This window comes from Eublepharis macularius, chromosome 3 (assembly GCF_028583425.1).
Source record: "Eublepharis macularius isolate TG4126 chromosome 3, MPM_Emac_v1.0, whole genome shotgun sequence".
Taxonomy (NCBI): domain Eukaryota; kingdom Metazoa; phylum Chordata; class Lepidosauria; order Squamata; family Eublepharidae; genus Eublepharis; species Eublepharis macularius.
Window position 1 is genome coordinate 38,455,231 of NC_072792.1, and position 13,367 is coordinate 38,468,597.

The 13,367-nt window shown below is 40.6% G+C and overlaps 1 protein-coding gene across 1 annotated transcript in view; it reads left to right on the forward strand.

Moving 5' to 3' along the window:
• IPO5 (importin 5) overlaps window positions 1-13,367 on the forward strand; it is a 53,587-nt gene that overhangs the window by 22,743 nt on the left and 17,477 nt on the right. The window contains exons 16-21 of the mRNA XM_054973585.1: window positions 554-686; window positions 764-885; window positions 1,501-1,597; window positions 2,446-2,618; window positions 3,488-3,599; window positions 4,095-4,150. Of these exons, the coding sequence (XP_054829560.1) occupies window positions 554-686; window positions 764-885; window positions 1,501-1,597; window positions 2,446-2,618; window positions 3,488-3,599; window positions 4,095-4,150 (693 nt within the window). The remainder of the gene's footprint in view (window positions 1-553; window positions 687-763; window positions 886-1,500; window positions 1,598-2,445; window positions 2,619-3,487; window positions 3,600-4,094; window positions 4,151-13,367) is intronic.

Below are 13,367 nucleotides of genomic sequence, written 5' to 3' on the forward strand. Positions count from 1 at the left end.
ATCTATTTCCTGTGGGGATGTTCAAATAAGTACGTGCTTTGTCCAACAAATGTGTGCATGTCTACTCCTAGGTACTTCTATACATTAAGTATAGTACTCAAAATCCATTCAAAGAATAAGATAAAAAAGCAGTCTTTTGTGATGAACTGTGGTTGAGATGAACATAGCTTAATGACTGAGCTACAAATGAGGAAGTATTGGTTTTGGTCTCACCATGAAATCACTCATGGTCTCACTCATCATGAAATCACTAGAATGAGCTTAGGGAAGCTGCTGTCTGTCCCTCCTCCCATCTGTAATATGAGGATAATACTGGTTATCTTAAAGTGTTAAAAAGATCACATCAGCTGTATGTTCAGAGCTGTACATAGGCACAAAGTAATGTTGTAAAGCTACTTGTGGTAGAAGTTGATTCCTAGTAAGACTTCAGTGTACAGCCTGAGTAAGTGTCACCATTAAAGTGGGTTTAATTTCACTTTTTGCATTCAGGCAGTGTCAACTTTGTCAGTATTCCTGAAAGTAAAGGGAGTGAATAAAAACTGTTAATTTACAGATATCCTACATGATTTCTGCATGGGCTAGAATGTGCAAGATACTTGGAAAAGAATTCCAGCAATACCTTCCTGTTGTTATGGGCCCCCTAATGAAAACGGCATCAATTAAACCTGAAGTGGCACTCCTAGACAGTAAGTTCTGACACTTATTCTAAACTTCCTTTGTAAAGAATGACACAGTATTTCTAAAGGGTTTTTTCCCCCATTAGCACAAGATATGGAGAACATGAGTGATGATGATGGCTGGGAATTTGTCAATCTAGGAGACCAGCAGAGTTTTGGTATTAAGACTGCAGGCCTTGAGGAAAAAGCAACTGCATGCCAGATGTTGGTGAGTACTAGGATCTTCTATTTTGATGGCACACTTTGGAAAGAAAGCATTATTTATCAGAATCTAAGCCACTAAAGCTGCCTAGATGGCAGCTCATGAATTGATTGTAGCTCATATACCATTATCATGCATTGTCAGAAGAGATTGTTCAGTTTCTTTTGTGGATGGGTATAGCTAAATCTTTGGGGCATCACTGGGAATGCAGAAATGTTCCAGCCTTGAGGAGGACAGAAAGGAGGATAGGATGGCTGCCTCAGCAGTCTTATGTCATGCCAGAAAAAGCTGGGAGTCTGCTGTTGAGAGGGATGAAGGAGAACAGGACCAAACTCATTGGAGGGGAGGCTGTCATCAGAACAAACCTCATTTTTGAGGAATGTCAAGTTAAATCTTTTAAAAGCAAGAAAAAAATTAAGTTCAAAGGTACTTAATAATTTATGAACTGATGAAAATGTTTTTGGTATTCTTGGTTCTTGTAAGCAACATGGAGGAATGTTTGTATTATTCTGATGTTTGAAGGTGCAGTTTGCCTGTTCCTATTGCCATGTATACTTGCTGCTTATTTAAGAGTTTTAACAGCAAAATTTCTTTTGTTTGAAATGTTTTTGTATGTTTTAGGTTTGCTATGCCAAAGAACTGAAGGAAGGGTTTGTGGAGTATACAGAGCAAGTGGTGAAACTGATGGTTCCTCTGTTGAAATTCTACTTCCATGATGATATCCTTTCTTAACTTGGTTTCCATGATGTCCTGTGGAATAGTAATGCTACAATCTGTGCAGTGTTTGACTTTGCGTGCTTTCAGTTGCTCTTCTCATTTTTCCATTGTGGGAACATTCCTACAGCCCTATGCACTTCTACTCACACAAGACTGAGTGTTTTTCAATGAGGTAAAAAGCTCTTTGCACCAGAATAATGCACTTCAGCAATGGAGGACCACAACTACATGGATGGGCACAGTGAAAGCAAGGCTTTGGATCCACGCATTTTGCAAATACTTGGAAGCAGAGCGAGATTTCAGTATTGAGGCAAGGCACAACTTCCTCAGGGGATCTAAAATAATACATTTTAAAAGACTTTAAAAATTATAAATAAAAGAATTAAAAACAGAAGACAGACAAATCAGTGCAAATTGAGCATAGCAAAAGTATTTTACAGTAGCTATATAATATTTTGACCCATACAGAGATGAAATGGTTGAGGCTTTTTTCTTTTATGTATGTTCTATAAATTTATGTATTACTTTAGATCCTCTGGCAAAGCAGCATGCAAAACACATAGGGATCTTTGAGTGGAATAGAATAAAATATTTTTCCACTGCACAATTGCTTTTTTTTGTCTGCTAGAGAGCAACAGTATCAACAATATCCAGTGATACATAAATGTAGCCAGAATTGGAACAGATACAGGCTTTTCATGCTTAACTGTAATTTTAAATCAAATAATGGTTCTATATATGGTTCTTCTGACCATATATATGGAACACAGTGAGACTGATCATAGTTTCAGAAGGCAATTTGAATAATTTCTACTCTATAGGAATAATTGTTTCCTTAATAAATTTAACGTGTGCGTGTAGCTGCTGCAGAATCAATGCCTTTGCTCTTGGAATGTGCAAGAGTTCGTGGCCCAGATTATCTCACTCAGATGTGGCATTTTATGTGTGATGCCCTCATCAAGGCCATAGGTACAGAACCAGATTCAGATGTGCTGTCAGAAATAATGCATTCTTTTGCCAAGGTAATGCTTTACTTTTTTTTAAACCATCTTTTTGCTTCTATTAATAGTGAATTTTTCAAGATCTTAACTTACGTTATTTTGTTTGTGTGTGCTGTGGCTTGAGAACTAGCATAATGTTATCAGAAATTTTTTCATAAGAGTGGGCCAGTGATATTGGGAGTCGAGAGAACATGTAGCAAACAGGCGTGATTTGCCGATCAAACTCTGCAATGACTGTGATTCCGCATTTGTTGACAGGATTCAGGTGGAATTACTAGATTTGTACTGACTCAGTTGCAGTTAAACGTTTAAGTTAAAATGGTTATGGGCATACTCCTACTTGTATTCATTCTTACTGAACAAGATGTTTTTAAAAACCCAATCTTGTTCACATTTTTCATTGAAGATGGATTCCCTGTTAGCTCATAAAAACAACTTGAGATTGATTATAGTAAACTTCTGAAACCATCTTTGTAGAAATTAAAGGTTTGCGTTTGGATTATTGGTATAAGGCATTTCTTTATACAAATGCTTTATTTGTAGTTCATATTGCTCAGTAGCATTAAAATGTGTTGTGCCTTTCTGCTAAAGAAAGCACAGTTCATTGTAGCATCAAATAGAGAAGATCGCACAGTTTCTGACAAAACAAAAAGACTAATACTACAAGCTCAGCTATTTTTTCTTTGTAGTGCTCAAATCCTGAAATGTAAATAGTAAACTTTCAGTGTATGTACCTTTACACATAGTTTGACATCACTTAGTCAAATGTATACAACTGTAGTTCACAAAATTGGTCTCTGCTATTTACAGTGTTCTGGGACTGGCTTATGTTGAAGCAGTTTGAATAACTTCATTAGACTTCAAATTGACTATAAACTTTGTTTCATTAGTGTATTGAAGTGATGGGAGATGGATGCCTTAACAATGAACACTTTGAAGAACTTGGAGGAATATTGAAAGGAAAACTAGAAGAGCACTTTAAAAATCAAGAGTTAAGACAAGGTAAACATTCTCTTAGTATTTCAGATTACTTAATATTGGGTTCCTGAGCATAACTACTTAAAGAATTAAGATTGGATAAGCTAAAAATCTAAAGCTTGTGTTTAGGCAGCTCTGTGTTTGTGTGTGTGTAACATATGAAGAATGAATTTTTCAAAATAATTTTGGCCTAAACACTGGCCACGCTGCCTTAAAATACCAGTCCCCAAAATGCTTTTGAAAAATATATTGTACTAAATCCTTTATTTATTTTGAAAAACTACAGCAATATTTTGCAGGAAAAGTTAGGTGTACGTGTAGCTTTTTCTCATCTGAGTATCTTATTTCAGATTAGGCTGTCACTTATTCCCACACTAAAACAATATGTTCCTTACCCTAGGCTCTCCCCTCTTTGTTTAACCAAAGAAGTCCTTTAAGGTTCTTTCTACAGCAGACCTGAACACTTGTGAAAACAGCGATACTAATAATACATTAACCATGTTGTACTTTTTTAATCAGTAAAAAGGCAAGATGAAGACTATGATGAGCAAGTTGAAGAGTCCCTGCAAGATGAAGTAGGTCTTAATAGTCTTGTTATTGCAGCTTAGAATATTCTCAGAGTTTTTCATATTATGCAATTGTATGAAATGCTGCATAATCGAAAGAGCTACAGAATTGCCCGTTTGGCATGTTTCCTCCTGGAGAAGATGCTCCTGCATTGTGTGTCCTGGGAAGCAGCTTTTGAGGAAAACTGAAAATGTCCGGGAATCTGGTTACAACCGTCTAGTGTCTCATGTACATTTGCTTGCCTAGGTAGACAAGCATTTCTGTGGGAACTGGCCAGACTTACAGAATATGCTATATTTTGATACTTGGCCAACAGATTCTAAAGAATGTGCTTAACTAGTAGTGACCAAACTAGAGTAGAATTGAAAGTGCTTTTAACAGGTACCAGGAACAATCTGTCAAGTCATCTGTTTAAAGAAAAGGTAGAATTGTGTCAATCTGTTGCATCATAAATAATCATGATGTGCTCATGTTAACTAATTGGCATCAGTCCATGAACATGCCTAAGAACAAAGCACATTTGTCCTACTTCCTGTCAAAGTAATTGATGTTCAAAGATCAAGGCTGAAAGCCTACAAAGTAATAATTGCCAGGGATTCACGTTCCAGAAATTCATCCAGAAGAAATGTGACAAGACTTCAGTGAGGCCATGAGGAATGAGATACTAGTAGGCTAATACTTCCTGGCATTGATACGCTATGAGGTTTCGGATGACAGGTAGTGGTAAGCTGACACTCAGATGTCCTTGTACTTTTTATCCACTCTGCTTCACAGCTTTCAAAGAAATTTTGGATAAAGACTTGCACATCAATTCAGTGCTGTTATGCTGAAGCCAGCAGCATTGTAATGCTATCTACTTAAAGAAACATAGGCGCTTTCCATGCAATCACAGACCATTATGCAGTTTTATGAGATCAGTAGGAGGGGTTTCCTGGAATCCCATTTAGCAAGCACTCTGATCTCCTCAGTAGTGTAGGAAAAGGTAATAGGAGAATTGGTGTCTTATCTGTATGCAGCCTGGTTACAGAAAGTTTCAGATTTGCTAGACTCACTAGTAAGCACTGGCCTTTTGGTCCCAAATATACTACAAGCAAAACCAGCCCTCTACCATAGCAGTTAGTATCTAGACAGTGTGGGGAAATGGCACCTTATCTCACAGGTAAAATGTGTAAAATGTACAGCCTTGGACGAATAACATTTAATTGGCACTCTACTAATGTTCAATAGAACCAGTTTTCTAGCTAGTTTTCAAGTTAAAGCCACTGTAGAAGGCATTGGCTAGTAATGTGGCAAGGCAAGATTACATGGGGGAAATGCCCAGCGTGATGTGAACAGCTGAAGGTTTATTGCCATGTCTTCTGTGCAGGCACATGTGGGAACTGAGCTAGATGAGCGTCTCGTCTAGCCTTTTCGTGCGCTTTCCCCCTAGGCGCTGGCTATAAAAGGTGGGGATGAGCGACTCCCTCCCACAGTTCTTCTTTAGCTGCCACTGAAGGATCTGCTCTTCACTTTGCTTCCCCACTCCAGTGATAGATCAGAGTTTGGGCCTTTGACTCCATGGCTTCAAAGGCCCTTTTCAAGGAGTGTTCATGTTGTGAAACCAAGATGGCCCAATCAGATGTGCATGACAAATGCCTGCTGTGTTTGAGCGAGGGCCATGATACCTTGCGGTGTGCAGTCTGTAAAGAGTTTATGCCCAAGGCGCATCATGAAGGGGCATCATGATTGAAAGCGGCTCTTTGGGAGTCAACCCTGAAGGGCACTGCAGACTCCGAGAATACCAGTGCTGCAGATAAAGGGCTGTAGTGCCCAGAATGGCCCTCCTCGTTTCATCCAGCATGCTCTACATGTATTGCTGCTGAAAGGGACCAGGCAGTTCCAGTCACTCACTTGATGGTTCCACCTTGGTGCCAGTCAGAACTGCCTTCAAAAAAGGCTAAGCTCAAAGCAAAGCATGTTGATAAATTATCGACTATGAAGAGGAAAAAGTCCACCTCTTTGGCTCCCACTATGTTGGTGGCATAAAGTCCACCCAGGTTTCTGAGAACTCCATCTTTGACCCCCAGACAGCGATACACTTCAGCACCATCCTTCTCAGAGGGCGAAATCTCAGACAGCAATTTCTCCGTTGTTGCCTTCCACTGTGGGGCCTGTGGAAAGGCAGAAGATGCCTTCGGATCCATCCAAGAATGACAATTGTTTGTAACTGGCTCTACACCATAGATGCCATTGGTTCCATTACTCTCCATATTGTTCCCAGAACCATTACTATGCTTACAGGTTTGAAAGGTTGCTAGGTCTTTACCAATCTCCACATTACTTCTTCCGTAACAAAAAAGCTTACATTCCCTTTCACTCAGAACCAAGAAGTAGTAAGGCCAAATCTACATTGGTTCCAGCCAGGGTTCCAGAAGACAGCAATGTTCTGAAACTGACCCTGAATCCCACTACACACTTGGAGAATGATTCTGATGTTGGTTTGGATATTGCATCAGAGCCCTCCCCACCAGAGTTTCTAATGGAGGTTTCTGCTGTATTCCCAAGTGAGGATATCTGCTTAGATACCGAACAGGGTAGTCCAGATGGCGAGATCCCTGGAAATTGAGGTGACCTGCTCGACTCCAACCTCTTTGGATCCAGTCTTCAAGGTCCTCCACTTGGAAGCACCAGACCGGCAGCATTCCCAATCATGCAAGGCATGCTAGATGTGATGAAAGACATATGGTCCAAGCTGGCCTCAACTTTGGTGATGTCTAAGAAGCTAGACAGTATATATAAGCCAAAACAGGAAGCATCAGGTTTTCTGTTTGCTCACCCTCCCACCAATTCTATTGTCACTGAGACCCTGCAAGGCACAGGCCTCCAAAAAAGTATGAGCCACTTGGCTCCAATAGATAAAGAGAGTAAGAAGCTAGACATACTGAGCAGAAAGGATTATGCTTCTGCAGCCTTAAACTCTAGAACTGGCAGTTACGAGGCCATTATGGCTCAATACCAGCTTTTTTATGGGAAAAGATTGGCCCATACCTAAGACTAATCCCAGATGATAAACAAAGGCACTCAAAAAGATCAACAATGATAAAGTTACAGCTCAGTATTTAGGCATTATCCCCCCTCTACCCAAACCTCTTTAGACAAAGATTTTCTCTGAGGCCTTATGTGCCTTATAATGCTAAATATAATTGGCTCCATTCCCAACTGATGCATACATTACCGAGAGGCTCTCAACAGCCTTCTTCCTTGACTTCCGTTCAACTTTGGAGGAGGTATTTCTGAACTAAGTCAAAAGACAGTTCCTGATTTCCAAGAGATCAATTTGAGTCTATCAAGTAGCTTTTAATGCCATGCCATCTCATGCCATGTCTGGCAACCACTTACTTCCTCTACATGCCTGGGAGTCGATCACCCAAGAGACTTGGATGTTGTTCATAATCAAACAAGGTTACTCCACCCAACATTCCCCCTCTGCTCAACCCTCCACCTCCTCCTGCCTTACTTTTAGAGGAAGTGTAGTTATTGCTGCAAAAATAGAACCAGTTTCATCTGGCTCTACCAAAGGATTTTTTCCTGCTACTTTATTGTGTACAACAGTCAGGGGGCTCCTGTCCCATTTTAGACCTTCGCCCCTTCAACAAGTTCATAGTTGTCAAAAAGTTTCAAAAATATTGTTGTTAAAGATACGTCCTCCCTCTGTTATGAAGTCAAGTTTGGTTCGTTACCTTCAGTTTAAAAGATGCGTATTTTCATGTTCCAGTAAATGTTCACTACGAAAAATTCTTTTGTTTTCAGTGTGGATCTAAAAGACACCAATACAAGGTTCTTCCTTACAGTCTCTCATCTGCCCCTCGTATCTTTGTGAAAGTCATGGCAGTAGTGGTCAGCCACCTAAGAAAGAAAAAGTGTACCATTTTTCCCTATCTCAGTGATTGTCTTCTTTAAGCGGAGACTAGATAGCCATCTGAGAGCAATGCTTATTCTGTGAACCTAGGCAGATCATGAGCAGGAAGGGCTACATCAGTGCTTGGTTCTCATGGCCTCTTCTTACATGCCCAGGATAAGGCCAATCACCACCTTGGTGTCAGCAATTTTCCCCAGGCCAGTTTGGCTTGGGATCCTGACGGTGTTTTGCCATCTTCTGGGCATGGAGTAAAGGTCAATGGGTGTGTGCGTGGGTCGGGGGGAGGTATTTGTGAATTTTCTGCATTATGCAGGTGGTTGGACTAGATGACCCTAGAGGTTCCGTCCAACCCTATGATTCTAGTGGCTAGACCAGAGTCCTTGTCACAACACATGGCTCTGGTTCTTGCAGTCTGGTTCTTGCAGCTGGGCCTGAGGGTCTGTGTGGAGAAGTCATCCTTGGTTCCCTGTCAGAAAGTGTTGTTTGTGGAGGCAGTCTTAGACTCATCAGTAGCCTGCTCCTTGAAGGTTCTGACAGCCAAAACAACCTTTCTGGGGGCTATAACCTTGTTTAGGAGGGTGAGTGAATTGCAAGCCATGAGACATGACCCTCCTTTCATTAAAATGTTCGCAGATAAAGTTGTCCTCTGTCCGAGTCTCCCTTTTCTCCCAAAGGTCGTCTCTTCACTTAAACCAGGATATTGTTTTACCAGTATTTTCCCCTGCTCCTTCAAATGATACAGAGAGACTTTGGCACACTCTTGATGTTAAACATGCTTTGTACTTTTACTTGGATTGGACAGCCCCTTTCCAAAAAGATTCTAATCTGTTTATTTCACTTAAAGGGCCCAAAAAAGGTCTGGTCATCTCACAGACCATTTCAAAGTGGATAGCTTGGCTCATTAAGGATTGTTATCATCACTCTAGACAATCGTGTCCATTGCAAGTTACAATGCACTCTACAAGGGCGCAGTCCATGTTGTCAGCTTTTAATGTCAGCAACCCTATAGTGGAACTGTGTAAAGTGGCCACCTGGTCTACACTGTTGACGTTAATCAAACATTATGCCATTGATGCAGACTCCAGAAGAGATGCAGCTGTCAGCAAAGCTGTCCTGAAGAGTCTTTTCCATTGAAGAGCTACACACCCATCTCCTAGGTAAGTTAACTCACTAATCTCTCATGTGGACCTGCACAGAAGACACAACGATGAAAACAGGGTTGCACTTACCTGTAACTGTTGTTCATCCAGTGTTCTTCTGTGCAGGAACATATCCCTCCCTCCTTCTCCACCCTGTGCTCTTGATTATTTTTATTTTCCTTCTACATCGGCAGCTTAGAGAGCTGAGGGAGGGAGCTACTCACCCCACCTTTTACAGCCACGCTTAGTATGTGAAAAGGCTAGGCAAGCATCTCATGCCTTCAGAAGTTTTGGAATGTTTGCGGCTGACCTGCACAGTTCCCATATGTGCCTGCACAGAAGAACACTTGATGAACAACAGTTACAAGTAAGTGCAGCTCTCTTTTGCATAGATCTTGCTAACATGCATTAGTAAGATATATTGCAGGATGTATTATTACATCTTGTGTTAGATATAGCAAGATTAATATACATTAGAGAGAGCCAATGAGGTGTAGTGGTTGGTGTATTGGACTAGAATCTGGGAAAACCAGGTTCAAATCCCCACGCTGCAGTGGAATTTTGCTGAGTGATTGTGGGTCAGTCACATACTCTCAGCCTCAGTTAACACACAGGGCTGTTGTAAGAATAAATGGAGGAGGACAGAATAATGTAAGCCACTTTGGGTCTCCATTGGAAAGAGATGAAAGATATAAATGAAGCTGCTATTGCAGCAAAGGTTAGTGCCAAAATCCATGCTGTTACCATTATGACAATGACTGGATGTTGTCGGCTTCTAACGAGTGCCTCCGCACCTCCTCCCAAGTTAATCAGTTTTGTCATCAGATTAAAATATCCTACCTGCATTGTTCTTTCTGTCCCGTGCTTCATAGATTTCTTTCTGAATTATGCCCTGGAAGCTCTAACTAAAGCATCCACTGAGCTTCCTTATTCTGTAACACTTCAGGTTCTATACTCTCTCCTTGCCTACGAGGATATCCAAACTTGGGGCCTTATTTCCCAGAGATTCCTAGGAAGAGATACCTAATACAGCCACTTAGATTTTACTGCATTTTAAAATAGAACAAGAGGGGGGCCTACAAGGATTTGTTGAATATCCTTACCATGGCCCCCTCTTGCTCTCCTCACACCCTTCCATTGCTGCTTTCACTTTTTCTCTTTGCTTCCCCATCCCCAGGCTCCAGGCATCTTGGAATGGCCACAGCTTTCTCCTCCAACTCTCACCTTGTCCTCTCTGCTCTAAGCTTCTTGCCATCAGGGAAAAAAAGAAAGACAGCAGCAATGATGGAGCCTTCTTCCTTCACCCTGTTTTTCCTTTGTTGCTACCACCACTGCCTCTTCTCTTGCCCTGCTAGCCACATATGTCATCTTCACTTTCTAAGACCACCTGCCATCGTACCCCAGTGGTTGAGTGCTGTTGGCCAGCTGCTGCTGCTTAATCTCTTCTTGGCAATGGCAGGAGCTGCTGCCACCTGTGCCCACAGGGCTTCTTTCCCTCCTGAAGACCACTGTTGCTGGTCTTTTTCCCAGCAAAGCATCTTGGGGGTTGCTAAGCAGCCTTCAAGATGTTGGCTGAGATCTCCCAACAAACTCTTTTTTCCCCCCTTTAACTTTGGGAAATTTAAAATACTCTTCATGTTTTCTTTTTACATTTTTTCTCTAACCCCTGGGTTTGTAGAGACATGCCCCCCAGCTGTGTATGGTCCTATTATACAGATTTTTTTATTCACACCCTGAGGTCCAGATTGAACATTAAATATATGATGAGCTCTCTTGTATCAACTGAGAATACATTTGGGCATAGACGGTTCTTTATTAAGTTGATTTATTCCATTTGGAGGATCTTGCAGAACCTTAATGAATGTTGAGTCTTCTTGAATAAAACTTATCCTGCCCTTGTAAGTGTGCTCTGCTTTATTATGGCTCGTATTCTGGAATGGGACCTGAGAAACACCTACAGAATTGCCATCTTGGTTCTTGCCTATAAGTTGTCCTTCTCAGATGCCATTCCATCCCACTCATCTGCAAAGCCAGCTAGGTGGGAAACCGACTATGTAGGTTATGGGGTTACCTGATTTTGCTTATCCCGAGAATAGTATCTTTTGGATTTAAAACTGCATAATTATGATTATTTTTTAGTAATAATAATAACAGTACACTTATGCCGTTCTTCTAGACAGATTAGTGCCCCTCTCAGAGCAGTGAACAAAGTCATTGTTATTATCCCTGCAATATAGCTGGAGAGCTGGAGCTGAGAGGAGTAGCTTACCCAAGGCAGTAGTGGGATTTGAACCGCCAGAGTGCTGATTCACATCCCATCCACTATACTACAGTAGCTGTCTGTCAGTTGATGAGGGATGGACTTGGAATTGTATGAGGAGAGTAATCTAGCAACTGTTCTTGGTTCCTTCCTTCATACTGTTGTCAACTTAGAAAAAAGTATGTATATTTGGGAATTACCAAATTTACTCAACAGAAAGATGATTCTGAATGTAAGACACCTCCCGATAAAAATATTATACACAACAAAAATTATTACTGGACATAACCATAACTTGTATGTAATGTATCACTACCCCCTCATTTTCCTCTTCTTTTTATGGCATACCTGGAGGAAAAAGACACTCTTGCATTTAAGTAAAAAAAAACTGTAACAGTTTTATCTTGGTGTTTGCTTCAGGATAACTTACAAAAGGGGCTGTAAAAATGAATGTAGTGGTTCTAGAGGCAGTTGACATCAATTTTTGGTATACCGTCTGCCTCATTTTGGCCTTCAAGGAGTGTAATATGTTTTGCAGAATGGCACTTGAGAGAATATTAGAGGGATTCGTTGCAGGTGAATATCCAATTAGTTAACTTTAGCAGTCTTTTCATTTTGTGGAGACAACAAAAATCCAGTATTCCTATTTTTTTCTTTCAAGGGCTGGTTTATTTTCATTACTTTAACAAGCATCAGGATTGGGTAACAATCCATAATAAGCAGTACATGTGTTTTTCAGCCTTCATTTATAGTGTTCACTGATATGCCCAATCTAGATCTAGTGATACTGCCAAAACCTTAGCAAAGTTGCTATTCTCAGGATATCATTTTTGTCAGACTGACTGTGATCCAATCACACTTTTAAGTATTTTCATGGTAAGAAGTGTAGTTAGAGGATTTTGTAGTGAAGAATTCCCATTAGCATACTGGCTGAGATCTATTAAGAAACTGATGTTAAATCAAACTATGCCTCATCACTGTGGTTTTTGCTAGTTTGAATGAATTGTAGACTGGATAGGCACACAAATGGTTTGGATAATCTGTAGCATTGTAGCTTGGTTACATATTGGACATACAATATGCCCTCAGATGGATGGACTAGAAATAGTATAATTTCAAAATCTTTGCAATCTGTTAGAGACAACAGGGGTGTTTGGTTGCTGTGTACTACACAGTTATTTTTAAACAGGTAGATTCTATTTGCGGGATTCTCTCTCTCTCGACTGCAGAGACAGCTGTAGTCAAAACATATCAGAAAAAAATTATTGCTTCCATTGCAACCAGATTGCTCCAACTATGCATTTTAGATTTAAACTGTCCATCACGTAGAAACATAGAGCTGGAATGATACCAAGGGTCATCTAGTCCACCCACTGCACAATGCAAGAAATTCAGAGCTATCCCCCCCTGCAGTGACTACTTTTCTGTGTCCAGAAGAAGGCAAAAACGCCTCCAAGATCCCTAGCCAATCTAGACTGGAGAAAAAAACCTTCCTGACTGCAAAGTGATGATCATTATCGTGGGCATATAACAAAAGACCACAAGAGCCTTGTACCAGTTCATCCCTTCCTGCCCTTTCTATCACGATCTGCCTAAATTCGTACTGAGTCATAGAATCTGCATTGCTGTCAGATGACCATCTAGTATCTGCTTAAAAGCCTCCAAAGAAGGAGGGTCCACTACCTACCAAGGAAGCCTGTTCCACTGAGTAACTGCTCTAACTATTAGAAGTTCTTCCTTGTGTTTAGCAGAAACTCTTGATTTAATTTTAATCTGTTCGTTCTGGTCTGACCCTCTGAGGCAACAGAAAACAAGTGTGGTACTTTATCTTTATTGCTGATAAGACTGGTAAACCGTACCAAAGCAAATACAGGCTTTTTTTCAAAACTATCACTTCATAAAATATTTAGTAGAACTGCTGTATCAAC